Source organism: Onychostoma macrolepis, chromosome 03, assembly GCF_012432095.1.
Source record: "Onychostoma macrolepis isolate SWU-2019 chromosome 03, ASM1243209v1, whole genome shotgun sequence".
NCBI lineage: Eukaryota > Metazoa > Chordata > Actinopteri > Cypriniformes > Cyprinidae > Onychostoma > Onychostoma macrolepis.
Window position 1 is genome coordinate 15169402 of NC_081157.1, and position 13156 is coordinate 15182557.

Below are 13156 nucleotides of genomic sequence, written 5' to 3' on the forward strand. Positions count from 1 at the left end.
CTCCAGAAACAACATATTCCTAGAGCTGATGAATATGTCAAGAAATGCCTTGTTTGCTGGAAAGAACGTTTGCATGCCACACCCGCCTTCAGTAGGAGCAGGAATCCCATGGGTGGCACACCCCATCTCCAACTGTGATACGTGCACCTTATTTAGAGTTCATACCAGTGGAATATACAACAAGAGTACATGTCACAACTTCACAACTCCTCCAGCTTCTCCGTGTTGCATTCCTGGATTACCATCCTGCAACCTAACTTCAGCTACTCCCATCATGACAGATCTACTCTTGCCAATGATTTTTCCTTGGTGCATTGGGTGAAATTCCACGTGAACGTTGCAGCTTTGTGGTAGAAATGAGAACAGAATCCCATGTGGACATTACTCCATCAGCAGGGAGAGAGGAAAAGGACTTAGAAGGGTGTCTCCACAGGACACCATCTCTCCCGAAACTCTTTGCAGTAAATCAGTGGTGTATGATTCCTCCACCGACTGGCACCTTTTGGTTATGTGGAACTTCTGTCTACAACACCCTACCCAGCCAATTCAACGGCAGGTGCACCCTGGTTTATGTTCTACCGGCTATCAGAGAAAATACACACTCCACCCCAAGCTCTTCACATCTACATAATTCAGCTCCTACCACGAACAAAGAAGATGGCTGCATTTCAGGACTCACTTGTGCACAAACATGGTGGTCAAGAACTCTTGGAGCATTAATCCCATCTTATGGTGTCATGCAGGCCCTTGATCAAGTCAGAAGCTTATCGAATTATGTACAAAAACTGGCCAATGATACAGTTTTGGCCCTGGGTAACATCACGGACACTCTCACTTCGCACAAGATAATGATCTTACAGAACAGAGTGGCCTTGGATTACATTCTTGCAACGCAAGGGGGAGCCTGCACCATTATCGGCCCTGAGTGCTGCACCGGGTTAATGGATCCAACAGAGAACTTAAACAAAATCCAACAAGACATTCTTGATCTTTTAGCAAAATTACACCAGATGACTGAAGATAATTTTTCATGGTTCGGAAACCTGTTAGGTAAACCCTGGCTGTGGATCAAGGAAATAGCAATTCTGATGTTATTTTTCCTACTGGTGTACTATCTATGCGTCCACATTATCAAGTGTTTCATTCAACAAATGACTCACGCCCATCACGAGGAAATGACAGTTCCAACCAGAAAAGACTATTACCCGTAAGAACCTCACGGACCCTAGCTGCATGTTTGTTTCTGTGTCAGCATGCTGTTCGTCACTACAGACAATCAACACAGAACAAGTGCTATGTGCCTGTAATGATCACAAGTTACAAGAATGAACTTTTAAGTGTTAAATTTGTATTTTGTGAGAGTTATTAGAACTCTCAAAGGGGGAATTGTGGGATTACAAATTTATTTAAATGTTTAATTTAGATCTGCTCAGCAAAGTTGCAATTCCTGTTCACTCCATTGTAAGTTAAATGAGTCAGATCACTGAGACTCAAATCTTTTGTTCTGCAAATGGCTTTCGGAGCCCCTGGCCCAGACGTTGAATCGTTAGACTGATTGGATTATCAATGCAATCGAGTGTTATGCTGATTGGGTCTGTTTTTCTCTTTTGAGCAAGCCAGATAACCTGCCAAACCGGTTTTTGCTTGATAGAATCAAATCCTCCCTCATTTGCATGCTTTGTTTGAATTTGTCTCCACCTCCAAAAGTCCCTCCTCCAAAAATGCCTTTATGATACCATGTAAAATTACTTGAGATTGAGATTTGCGATGACTACAGCTACCAACAGCTTGTGTTCTCAATAAAAGAATCCTGCTGAAGATACAACCCGAAGTCTCCATGGTCTTCACTTCTGAGTTGCCTAAACTTTAGAAGATAAAAGTTCACAACACTATGCATTATTTTTCATTCTGATACACAGACAGGCAGATATCAGGCAGCTCATGAGAATTAAGGTCATGCCTCCATTTGGTGGTCATCCTTGGTATTACACTCTTCACCTTTAAACCAATTTCAGTGATATTTTTAATTGTTTTGTGGCCCCTGAGCATGATACATTTTTGAAACTAAGCATGTTTCCTCAGAAAGACTTGTTATATTTATGTAAAAAGTTTTGAAGTGTTTGGAAACTGCACTTTAAAGATATAAGAAAATTACTGCTATTTTTTTTACTATTACTTTAATAAATCACTATTGCCACACCGTTCGAGATATCCTAAATCCGTCCGAAATTTAAAATCTTCAGTATATTGGCATCATGTTGACAAAGTTTGGTGTGAACTACTTGTTTCTGCTTGGAGGAGTATGAATTTATTTACAGCCTGTTTTCTCAAAAAACAAACATTAAAATAAAAATAGCCGACTTCTTGTTGGTCGTAGCTAATGACTGTAAATTAGAAAGTTGTCCGGCTTAATAAGAACAATTTATGTACCGAGTTTGGTGTCTGTAGCTAAAACTAACCCCCCCACTTTTGACAAAAGGTGGCGCTATAAAGTGCCTCTTCCACGCCCATTTATGAGATTTTTCCGGTGTCTAACTATCATTAATACGGATATGTCTATTGAGTTTCATGGAATTCTAAGCATGTTATCTGCCTCAAAATCACCAGAAAAGAATATTAAACTTTAACATATTACCATGGCAACAATATTTTAGATATCAATATTCCCTGCACAGTTTTACATCGGCCGTGTTTTGTCATTATTCTGATGAAGTTTGAAGCAAATCGGGTAAAAATAAGATGCTGAATTCAAAGCATTTACAAAAATGACACATTTCCTGGTGCCAGTTGGTGGCGCTATAACTTTTACTCATAATAGTCACATCTATTCGATCGGCATCGTACAACGAACAAACCCCTGACGTTTGATCAAAATCAGACAATGTATGTGGATGTTATTAGACATTTCCTGTCTCTCATTTTTCGCCATAATTCATCGCCTCGCCACGGGCAAACCGTTCGAGATATCAAAAATCCCTCTGCAATTTAGCATTCCCAATGTCTTGAGATCAAGTTCACCGAGTTTGGTGACAATCGGATGGAAGTCCTCAGAGGAGTATATCAAATTCCAGAGCATACGCTTTTCAAACAGCCTTGAATAGCCGACTTCCTGTTGGGCGGAGCTTATGACATGCAGCGCGAAATTTGTTCGGCTCAATGAGATCTATATGTGTACCGAGTTTCATATTAATATGTGCAAGTATGTGTGAGCTAGACATCAATATTTCTGACTGTTTTCTAGGGGGCGCCGTAGAGCCCCTGTGCCACACCCGGGTCCCAGCCTGGGTGGCGTCCTAATGGCCGCGGATTCCAATGTGTGTGCAAATTTTCAAGAGTTTTTGAGCACGTTAAGGCCCCCAAAAACCCCCGTAAGGTTGAAAAAAAAAAAAAAATCCTTAGGAAAACAAGAGGGCCCTGCGCCTTACTGGCTTGGGCCCTAATAATAATAACAAAAAAAAAAAAAAAAACAACAGGGCAGTGGGCCAAATCAGTCGCCAGGCCACCAGGTATTCTCCCAGTACTCCCGATGGCCAGTACTACTGTCTTAAATCAATGTTTCATAGTTTTTATGGAAATGTGACTGAACCGACACAAAGAAGATTAAATTATTTGACTTTATTTTCGCTGTTTTGGAATTGTAAAACTGTGTTGAACTCAGAGCATGTGAGACTGAATATACAAATTATTATTATTTTTTTAACATTATTTGAAGTCAAGTCGCTTGGACTGTGGTTATTTTCAACCATGTGAATGTTTGCTTGTTCAGTAACGTTTACTGTGGATTCTCTGGTAAATCAGTTACAGTTTTGCAGCAGCAAACAGATTTTTGTTTAAAGAAATAAACGTGATCTGTGATTTATTTTGTAATTATTTAAATTCAATCAGATTTTCTGTCTTAAAATCGTTTAATGTTTTTTGTTTGACAGTAAATCAAGTCAGTGATCAAATTTAACACTTAAAACCAAACTTGGACACTTAAAACTCTCATTATAATCAGTGGTTCTCTTACACAACACAATGAACCTTTTACAGTATTTACATCATGTTTGCTCTTAGTTATGATGAGTACAGAAAATGAGATGTAACGATGAGATCAAACAGACTGTCATCTGCTCAGTTCTCATCACTGCAACCTTTCATGTGATGGGAGTAGATCTACATATAATGCTAAATTGACACTTTACGTGACAGCTGTTATTGTAAAAACATAGAGACTGTATTTGTGACTGTTCCACATGTAATACTTCCTATGCAAAGATGTTAGCCTGTCATTGTCAGTGGGCAGTTACACTGAAGTCTCACAGCGTTCAAATCAGAGACTAAAATAATTTATTTCTATGTAAAAACATTATAGGTGCAGGAAACATTATAAATAATAATAATAATAAATGCAGGTCATGACCCCTTTAAAAGTATTAAATTTGAGGTGCTGATACCTGCAGATTCCCTGTAGACAGCAGTGACATCATCCACATTTGTATTACATGTTCAGCCTATAGATGTGGTGTTTCTTTACAAAGTGACATCGCCAACTACTGGCCTGTCAGCATAATGCCGCGTTTTAGTCGTTTTCATGGATCTGTCTGAAAAGGGACAGTTTTGACAGTTTCGTCTGTAGACAAATATTTTCCTTTTATTTTCCAAATGTCCCAATTGATTTTCATCACTTTACTGTTTTCATTTTAGGCCTGAAGAAAGCAAAAGAAGAAAGACAAGACCTGAATGAGGTGGAGGAGAAACATCAGGATCAGAAAGATCATGATGTCAGTGGAGAAAAATCAGTGAGTTGCAGCATTCAAATAACAGACGTCAAAAGGCCTTTCAGCTGCTCTCAGTGTGGAAACACTTTCAAACATAAAGGAAGCCTTATGAATCATATGAGAATTCACAGTGAGGAAAAGCCTTTTACCTGCCCTCAGTGTGGAAAGAGTTTTACACTGAAAGGACATCTTAAGGATCATTTGGTTAGCCATACTTCAAAAAAGCCTTTCAGCTGCTCTCAGTGTGGAAACACTTTCAAACAGAAAGGACATCTTAAGAAACACATGAGAATTCATAGTGGGGAAAAGCCTTTCAGCTGCTCTCAATGCGGAAACACTTTCACGTGTAATGAAAACCTTAAGAATCACATGTTAAATCATGCTGGAATAAAGCCTTTTATCTGCTCTGAGTGTGGAAAGAGTTTTACAAAGAAAAGGCAACTTCAGGATCATTTGTTAACTCACACTTCAGAAAAGCCTTTTACCTGCTCTCAGTGTGGAAACACTTTCACACGTAAAGCAAGCCTTAAGAATCACATGCTAATTCATACTGGGATAAAGTCTTACAGCTGCTCTCAGTGTGGAAATAGTTTTATGCAGAAAGGAGAGCTTATGGATCATATGGTAACTCACTCTTCAGAAAAGCCTTTCAGCTGCTCTCAGTGTGGAAAGTCTTTCACACGTAAAGGATATCTTAAGACTCACATGTTAATTCATGGTGGAATAAAGCCTTTCACCTGCGCTCAGTGTGGGAAGAGTTTCATATGTAAAGGAATCCTGAGGAATCACATGTTAATTCATACTGGGAAAAAGCCTTTCAGCTGCTCTGAGTGTGGAAAGACTTTTACACATAAAGGAAGCCTTAAGAATCATTTGCTAACTCACACTTCAGAAAAGCCTTTCAGTTGCTCTCAGTGTGGAAAGAGTTTTACACAGAAAGGACACCTTAATGATCATTTAGTAACTCACTCTTCAGAAAAGCCTTTCAGCTGCTCTCAGTGTGGAATCACTTTCACACGTAAAACAAACCTTAAGAATCACATGTTAATTCATACTGGAAAAAAGCCTTTCATCTGCTCTCAGTGTGGAAAGTCTTTCACACGTAAAACAAACCTTAAGAATCACATGTTAATTCATACTGGGTAAAAGCCTTTCAGCTGCTCCCAATATGGATATGTAAATGAGGATTTAATCATCACATGAGAATTTACACTAAAGCCAACCCACACCAAGCCGACGCCGACGAAAGCAGACTGCGGGGTCGGCTCACGTCGGCAGGATGATTAGATGGCCCGACTGACTGATGAGCTCCGACGGCGATTCAATATGTAGAATTGGCCAAAAAAAAGCAGACGAGGACCAACTATAGCCGACAGCGTGGAACACACTGAAAAAACTTAGTCGGCCGACGAACAAAAACTGCCCGACCGCCGACTGTCGGCTTGGTGTGTACCGGGTTTAAAAGAGATGCCTTACCAGACAATTCATACAAATTAAAGTGTCATGAAACCCCCGTTTCAGCACTGGTCTTTAACACCTTAGATCTGAAAAAGACTCCAGAAATGGGCGTTTAAAACTGTGGAAAGTGGGAGTGAACAGGGTGGGAAGAGGGGAGAAAACAACCAATAAAACACAGACCAGCAACACACTCATTACGCAGACAAATGAATATTAAAATCTGTTTAAAACAGAAACAATAAAGACATAGTTACTTTTTGTTTACTCTTCTTTCAATTTTCGGTCTATATCATTGTTTGGTGTGTATCACAATAATCTGTCGTGTCATCGCATTTATGATCAGATGTACCACTGTATCAGCACCCTTATTTGCGCATCGTTCATTGAAAGAAGACATGATATGCACGGGAACATGGTGCTGGTTCATGTTTGGAGTAGCACGAGGGAATATGAAATATACTCATAAAAACTTGAAACAGGCTTGCTCCAGTCTGGATATGAACTATGATCTGCGCAACGAATGCAGTTAAACTCATCGCGGCGTTCCACGCAGAAACCCTTCTCTCATGAGCGCTCCACGTGTTGTCATTAAATATTGTTACGGTCATGTTTACAGAGGTGAACTGACGGCAGCCAATCACCACTGGAAATTTAACGTGTATACGTCACTTTTCGTGACGTCGGTTCAACTTTTCTTTTTGAACCGGAAGAACGAAATTGTTCCAAAAAATAAAATAAAAAACACCTTTCCCTTAATAATAGACATAATGAGTCCTATTGTTGTTTTCACTTATGTGCAACCTGTTCATATATGTTAACATCTAAAAAAAAAATGTGTTTTAGGGTTTCATGACACTTTAAAAGCCTCACGTCTGTCCTGTTTGTGGCAGGCAGGGGTGGATTGGCCATCTGGCAATTCTGGCAAATGCCAGAGGGGCTGGACAGATTTTTTTTTTTTTTTTTTTGACAGTATAGCCTACATTTGTATTAAACAGTTGTATATTTTAAAATGTTATTGCTTCGTGATAATTGGTTACAAGTGTTAACGAGCCTGTTACTGAATTGCATGACTGAAATAAGCGGATAAGGTGGGATTTAGGGTAAACACTGATGTAGGCTACTTGCAATATAGTCTAACACATCAAAACACTATAGCAATAGCCATAGTACGATAGACATTTGTAGTGAACTTTACTTTGAATATGTAGATAGCCATATATTAAAATAAAACATTGAATACATGCATACAGTACATAAGTTTACAGTATGCAATTGATCCATAGGGTGGAACATAGGCTTCTATTACTGGCACTCATATGCAATAGTTAGATGAGGGATTATAAGCCATTGGCTTACTTAATGTTCTTCCTTGTCTGAATTGTGTGTTCATCTATTCAAAACTAGAATGTTGCTGGACCCAGTGCACAGCTCAGCTACTGCAGCAGAGTCAAGGGTCATGGAGGTAGGAAGACACGATGAGAGAGACACACCCTGGCTCCGTTTACACTGTCAGTTAAATGTGACTCAATTCAGATTTTTTGCTCATATGTGACACAGATCGGATCTGTTCTATGACAGTGTATACATGAAAAAAACGCATGCATTCGGATATTTCGAGATCAGTTTCAGGCTTCATTCATATGTGGAAATAAATCAGATATGTGCCAATGTGGCTGTCATGTAAACAGGCGGATCGAATTTTCTGAGGCATTGCGTTCTGTACGTCATTAAAACTGCGACAATTTGGTACTTCTCTGCGGTTTAATGACGTCATATGTTACCCGTGCTGGCCAAATGAGTGTAAATACGCACATAGCAAAGATAAAATAAAAATAGCTCTATTGTGATTATTAATAAGAAAAGAATTGGAGGAAAACTTTAATCTTTCTCATAATTAACTTTGCTGACTCAATCGACTTCAAACGGGTGTAGCGCAGTCATTTTTTACATCATTTTGGAGGTTTTTTAATGGAGAATGGAAAATAAAAATAACTCCTTTTTAAAATTTGACTCGTTTGGTCAGCACAGTTAACATTATTCTCAGGAGGAAGCACATGTGGAGGCGGTAAACGACAACAACGCATGTGCGATGTTTCAGATGGTATGGCAAGTGTAAACTCATGAATCGGATATGGGTCACAATTAAAAGAATGTGTAAACGGACAGCCCAAAAAATCAGATATAGGCAACTAATCAGAATTGGGCATCAAGGCCTGCAGTGTAAATGAGGCCCCTGACACAGATGCTGCCAGTTTCTTAATAATGTGGCTCTAATTAACTATTAATTGACTCTTAGGATAGGAGGAACCTGTGCATGTATGTCTCACAGACATGTGCACATGCAGCACATACTAGCAACACTTCAGCATACTTTAATTCAATAATTGTATATCAAAAAGGATTTACTGCTGCTACTATTTATATTATTTATTTATAATTATAGGTTTTGCTATGTATTCTATTCTCTTTTGTGCTATTATTACTTGTTTGTATTCATGTGTATTACAATGTTGAGAGCAGTCAGTGAGAAAATATTTTGCTGTAATGTTTACATCATATACTGTGTTCATTAACTAGGATGTTGCTGGAATCAGTGCAGCCAGAGACTCCTGGTCTGCCAATACCAGTGCTGTGAGGAAGGATGCTACGGTAGGCCTAGCAGAGACAGGGAGGAGTGTGGTAGAGGTAGGAAAAACCCAACAGACAGACAGTAACAACAAAGAACAACATACTGTAGAGAATGACAGTAACAGCAGACAAATGGCATAAACAGACAACACACAGTCTCTTTACTCTGTGTAAATTTGTTATAAACTCATGCTCTTTAAAAAGTAGTAAGCATTGTTTGCCAGACACATACAATAAATGTTTCAATATCTGTTACTTATACAGTACTGCTTATATTTCACCATCTGTACACAAATGTAAGAAGTGAATGTGCGTGTCCGTGGGTGGGGTTGTGTGGGTGTGGTAATGTGGGCCGGTGTGGCTACAGTGGCTGAATTTTTGTCCCAGTCTGCCCCTGGTGGCAGGATATTTATACGGGTTTTAAAAGTGTGAAAAACTTGTGTGCTGTGTAGGGATGGATATCGTTAAGGTTTTAAAGGTATTACTGCTCTTACTGATACTGCTGATCCATCTGGTATTTTTATCGGTTCTTTTTGTTATTTAAAATCTAAAACTCTCAGTCCCTTTGGCTCAATTCTCATAACTTTTTTTTTCTCTCAAAACTATAAAACTATGAAATATGTTCAAGCTCTCTGAACAATTAGTTTATTGTTCTGTTTACATGTAACACACTGCTACACAAATAAATGTACTGTATAAATTCTAATGTGCATATTCTTTTTCTGTGTACAATAATGTACTTTTACCTACCATTGAAATCAACTGGTGCACACATCCATGTGGGGCCCAAATTGCTTGCACCTAGGGCCAAGTAAATTTTGTCCCATAAAAGATCATTTTTTATTTGCTGGCGATTTTAATTCTATTTAATTGTGGAAAAAACATGCTGAAAAATGAATCAAACACAGCAAAGTTATAGCAAGGTAGTAGTAGCAAGGTAACGCTCATTCACACTGCAAGCGACACACAGCAACAAAGCGACACGATCCCATTTATTTCAGAGCTAGACATGAGTGACAGTGACCAGGATGGCGACAGGATGTAGGCATGCCCAGTGCCTACAATAGAGGTAATGTTAGTAGAGCTATGGCAACAATACTCCTGCATTTATGTTTCCCTGAGGGACTACTGCAACAGAGTGAATAAAGGTAAAATAAAAACAATATTTTTAGAAGATTGACAGTCCATACTGTTCTCTTCATGCAATACAGTGGTGTGAAAAAGTTTTTGCCCCTTCCTTTTTATTTTATTTTTTTTGCATATTTGTCACACTTTAATGATTCAGATCATCAAACTGATTTTAATATTATATAAAGATAACCCACAAAATGCAGTTTTGAAATAATGATTTCATTTATTAAAGGGAAAAAAGCTGTCCAAACCTGCCTGGCCCTACGTGAAAAATAATTGCCCCCTAAATCTAATAACTGGTTGTGCCACCCTTTGCAGCAACAACTGCAATCAAGCGTTTGCGATAACTGGCAATGAATCTTTCACATCGCTGTAGAGGAATTTTGGCCCACTCTTCTTTGCAGAATTGTTTTAATTCAGCCACATTGGAGGGTTTTCGAGCATGAACGGACCTTTTAAGGTCATGCCACAGCATCTCAATCGGATTTAAGTCCGGACTTTGACTTGGCCACTCCAAAACCTTGATTTTGTTTTTAGCCATTCAGAGGTGGACTTGCTGGTGTGTTTGGGATCACTAGCTGCGTTTACATGGACCCTAATAATCCGATCATAATAGGACTAGAAGCACAATCGGAATAAAAAAGTCACATGTAAACATGCCAATCGGATTGAATTGGCCAGATCTGATTAAAATTTTGATCGGATTGTAAGGGGTGGTTTACTCCTTTTGTAATCCGAACGAGAGGACATATAAACACTTGATCAGATTGAAAACCGAAACTGGAAAGTACTGCGCATGTGCAGTGACGTAAAAATAGCGTAATGACGTATGACGTGCAGAACGAGCTGTTCTTCCTGGTGAATAAAAGTGTCATATTCTAAAACGCTGCTTTTACTCAGCATATGTGAAGTGGAGCAGGACAACGTCCCACCAGTCCTTGTTTAAGACTCTCATCCACAGAAGACTGGTTTTGGGCATGGGAAGAGGCACTTTTACTGCTTTCTAAAGTAAGCAGCACTGCACAATAGTTAATGTGCTGGTTGTCGGCTAATTAGGACCTGAAGTAAATAAATATCAAGTGTGCTTTTTAAAACAATACACGACAACAGCGGGAAACTCTGAATATTCATGCAGTGTGTGCATGTCAAAAGCTTGTGACATATAAACGCTCACATCAACCCGATTACTTTATTTAGTGTTCATGTAAACACAACGTTCGGATTCGTCAATCAGAATGAATTCATTCCGATGGATGCAAAAAGTGTCCATGTAAACGTAGCTACTGTTCTTCTGCATAACCTAAGTGCGCTTGAGCTTGAGGTCACAAACTGACAGGCGGACATTCTCCTTCAGGATTTTCTGGTAGAGTGCAGAATTCATGGTTCCATCAATTATGGCAAGTCATCTAGGTCCTGAAGCTGCAAAGCAGCCTCAGACCATCACACTACCACTATGTTTGATTGTTGGTATGATGTTCTTTTTATGAAATGCTGGTTTTATGTCAGATGTAACAGGACACGCACCTTCCAAAAAGTTCAACTTTTGTTTCATCAGTCCACAGAATATTTGCCTTGGGGATAATCAAGATATTTTTTGGCAAATGTGAGACGAGCCTTTGTGTTATTTTTCGTCAGCAGTGGCTTTTGCCTCGGAACTCTCCCATGGATGCCGTTTTTGCCCGGTCTCTTTCTTATTGTTGAATCATGAACACTGACCTTAATTGAGGCAAGTGAGGCCTGTAGTTCTTTAGATGTTGTTCTGGGTTCTTTTATGACCTCCTGGATGAGCCGTCATTGCACTCTTGGAGTAATTTTGGTAGACCGTCCACTCCTGGGAAGGTTCACCACTGTTCCAAGTTTTCTCCATTTGTGGATAATGGCTCTGGCCGTGGTTCGCTGGAGTCCCAAAGCCTTAGAAATGGATTTATAACCCTTTCCAGACCGATACATGTCAACTATTTTGTTTCTTATCTGTTCTTGAATTTCTTTAGATTGCGGCATGATGTGTTGCTCTTTAAACATGCTTGACTTTGTCAGACAGGTTCTATTTAAGTGATTTCTTGATTCAACGGGTCTGGCAGTATCAGGCTTCAGTTTGAAATTTAACTCAGCTTTCTAAAATAATGTGGTTAATCACAGTTCTTTCAAGATTTAACAGGAGGGGGCAACTAATTTTTCACGTTGGGCCAGGTAGGTTTTGACAGCTTTTTTCCCTTAATAAAGGAAATCATCATTTAAAAATTGCATTTTGTATTTACTTGCATTATTTTGAGTAAAAAACAGGAAGGGGGCAAAAACCTTTTTACAGCACTGTATGTGTCAGGCTTTCTTTCTTTTTTGGGCTTTTCTGACGACAAGGCAGCCAGAGCAAAACACTCCATTAAGTAGCCATTGTCTGGTTACACTCACGGTACCTTCTGTCAGTGGACAGTCCCGTCTTCTTGAAGACAGCATGCACATTGTTAAAGACGGCAAGCGATAAAGGGTCAGCTAGCAGCGTGTAGTCTGATATGTTTTTGTCCACGTCACATCAAGATTTTAGGAGTTAAAATCACATAATCTGACATAGTGACTATCGTAATCAACAAAAATATTGTGTAGTCTGAACCCGACATTAGAAATGCAATCCTGTGAAAAGATATACATTAAGTCACAGTGAAACAAACATATGCACATTTTTATTAAACATAATCTGGTAACACTTTATAATAATTGCACAATTTGAATTATTAGTTAAGCATTATTAAATAGTCAATTCATCCTTTATAAATCATTATTCCAACATTAATAGGCATTAGTAAGCAGTTTATAAATACAGCTATAAATGTTTTGTTCTTGAGCATATCTACAATGTTTAATAATTGTATTTTTATACTTTATTAACGATCAGTTTATCACTTCTAAATAATTACGTTATTTACAAACCAGTTATTTAGGAGTTGTCAGTGGTTCATAAGATCATTTAGAAAGTGTAAGTAAATGATTAATAAACTATTTAAAAGTACATTTATAAATCTTATTATTTAGACACATGATAATAATTGCTCTGTGTGTTAATAAATGCTTTATTAACACACATTCCTGCTGTAATTCATGATTAAGTCAGGTAGTTATAAAATATTTAGTTGTTGCCAGCCATCTATTTTTGTGAGTTTATCTGAAGTGAGGACTATTTATAT

At 38.6% G+C, this 13156-nt stretch overlaps 1 protein-coding gene across 5 annotated transcripts in view; it reads left to right on the forward strand.

The window, feature by feature from the left end:
- LOC131536934 (gastrula zinc finger protein XlCGF26.1-like) overlaps positions 1 to 13141 on the forward strand; it is a 30179-nt gene extending 17038 nt beyond the window's left edge. For 2 of the 5 annotated variants that reach the window (XM_058770137.1, XM_058770135.1), the window contains one exon: positions 4687 to 13141. In XM_058770137.1, the coding sequence (XP_058626120.1) occupies positions 4687 to 5906 (1220 nt within the window). In that variant the 3' untranslated portion in view covers positions 5907 to 13141. The remainder of the gene's footprint in view (positions 1 to 4686) is intronic. The other 3 variants (XR_009270146.1, XR_009270144.1, XR_009270145.1) reach the window with 3 other exon arrangements.
- Positions 13142 to 13156: the final 15 nt, after the last annotated feature.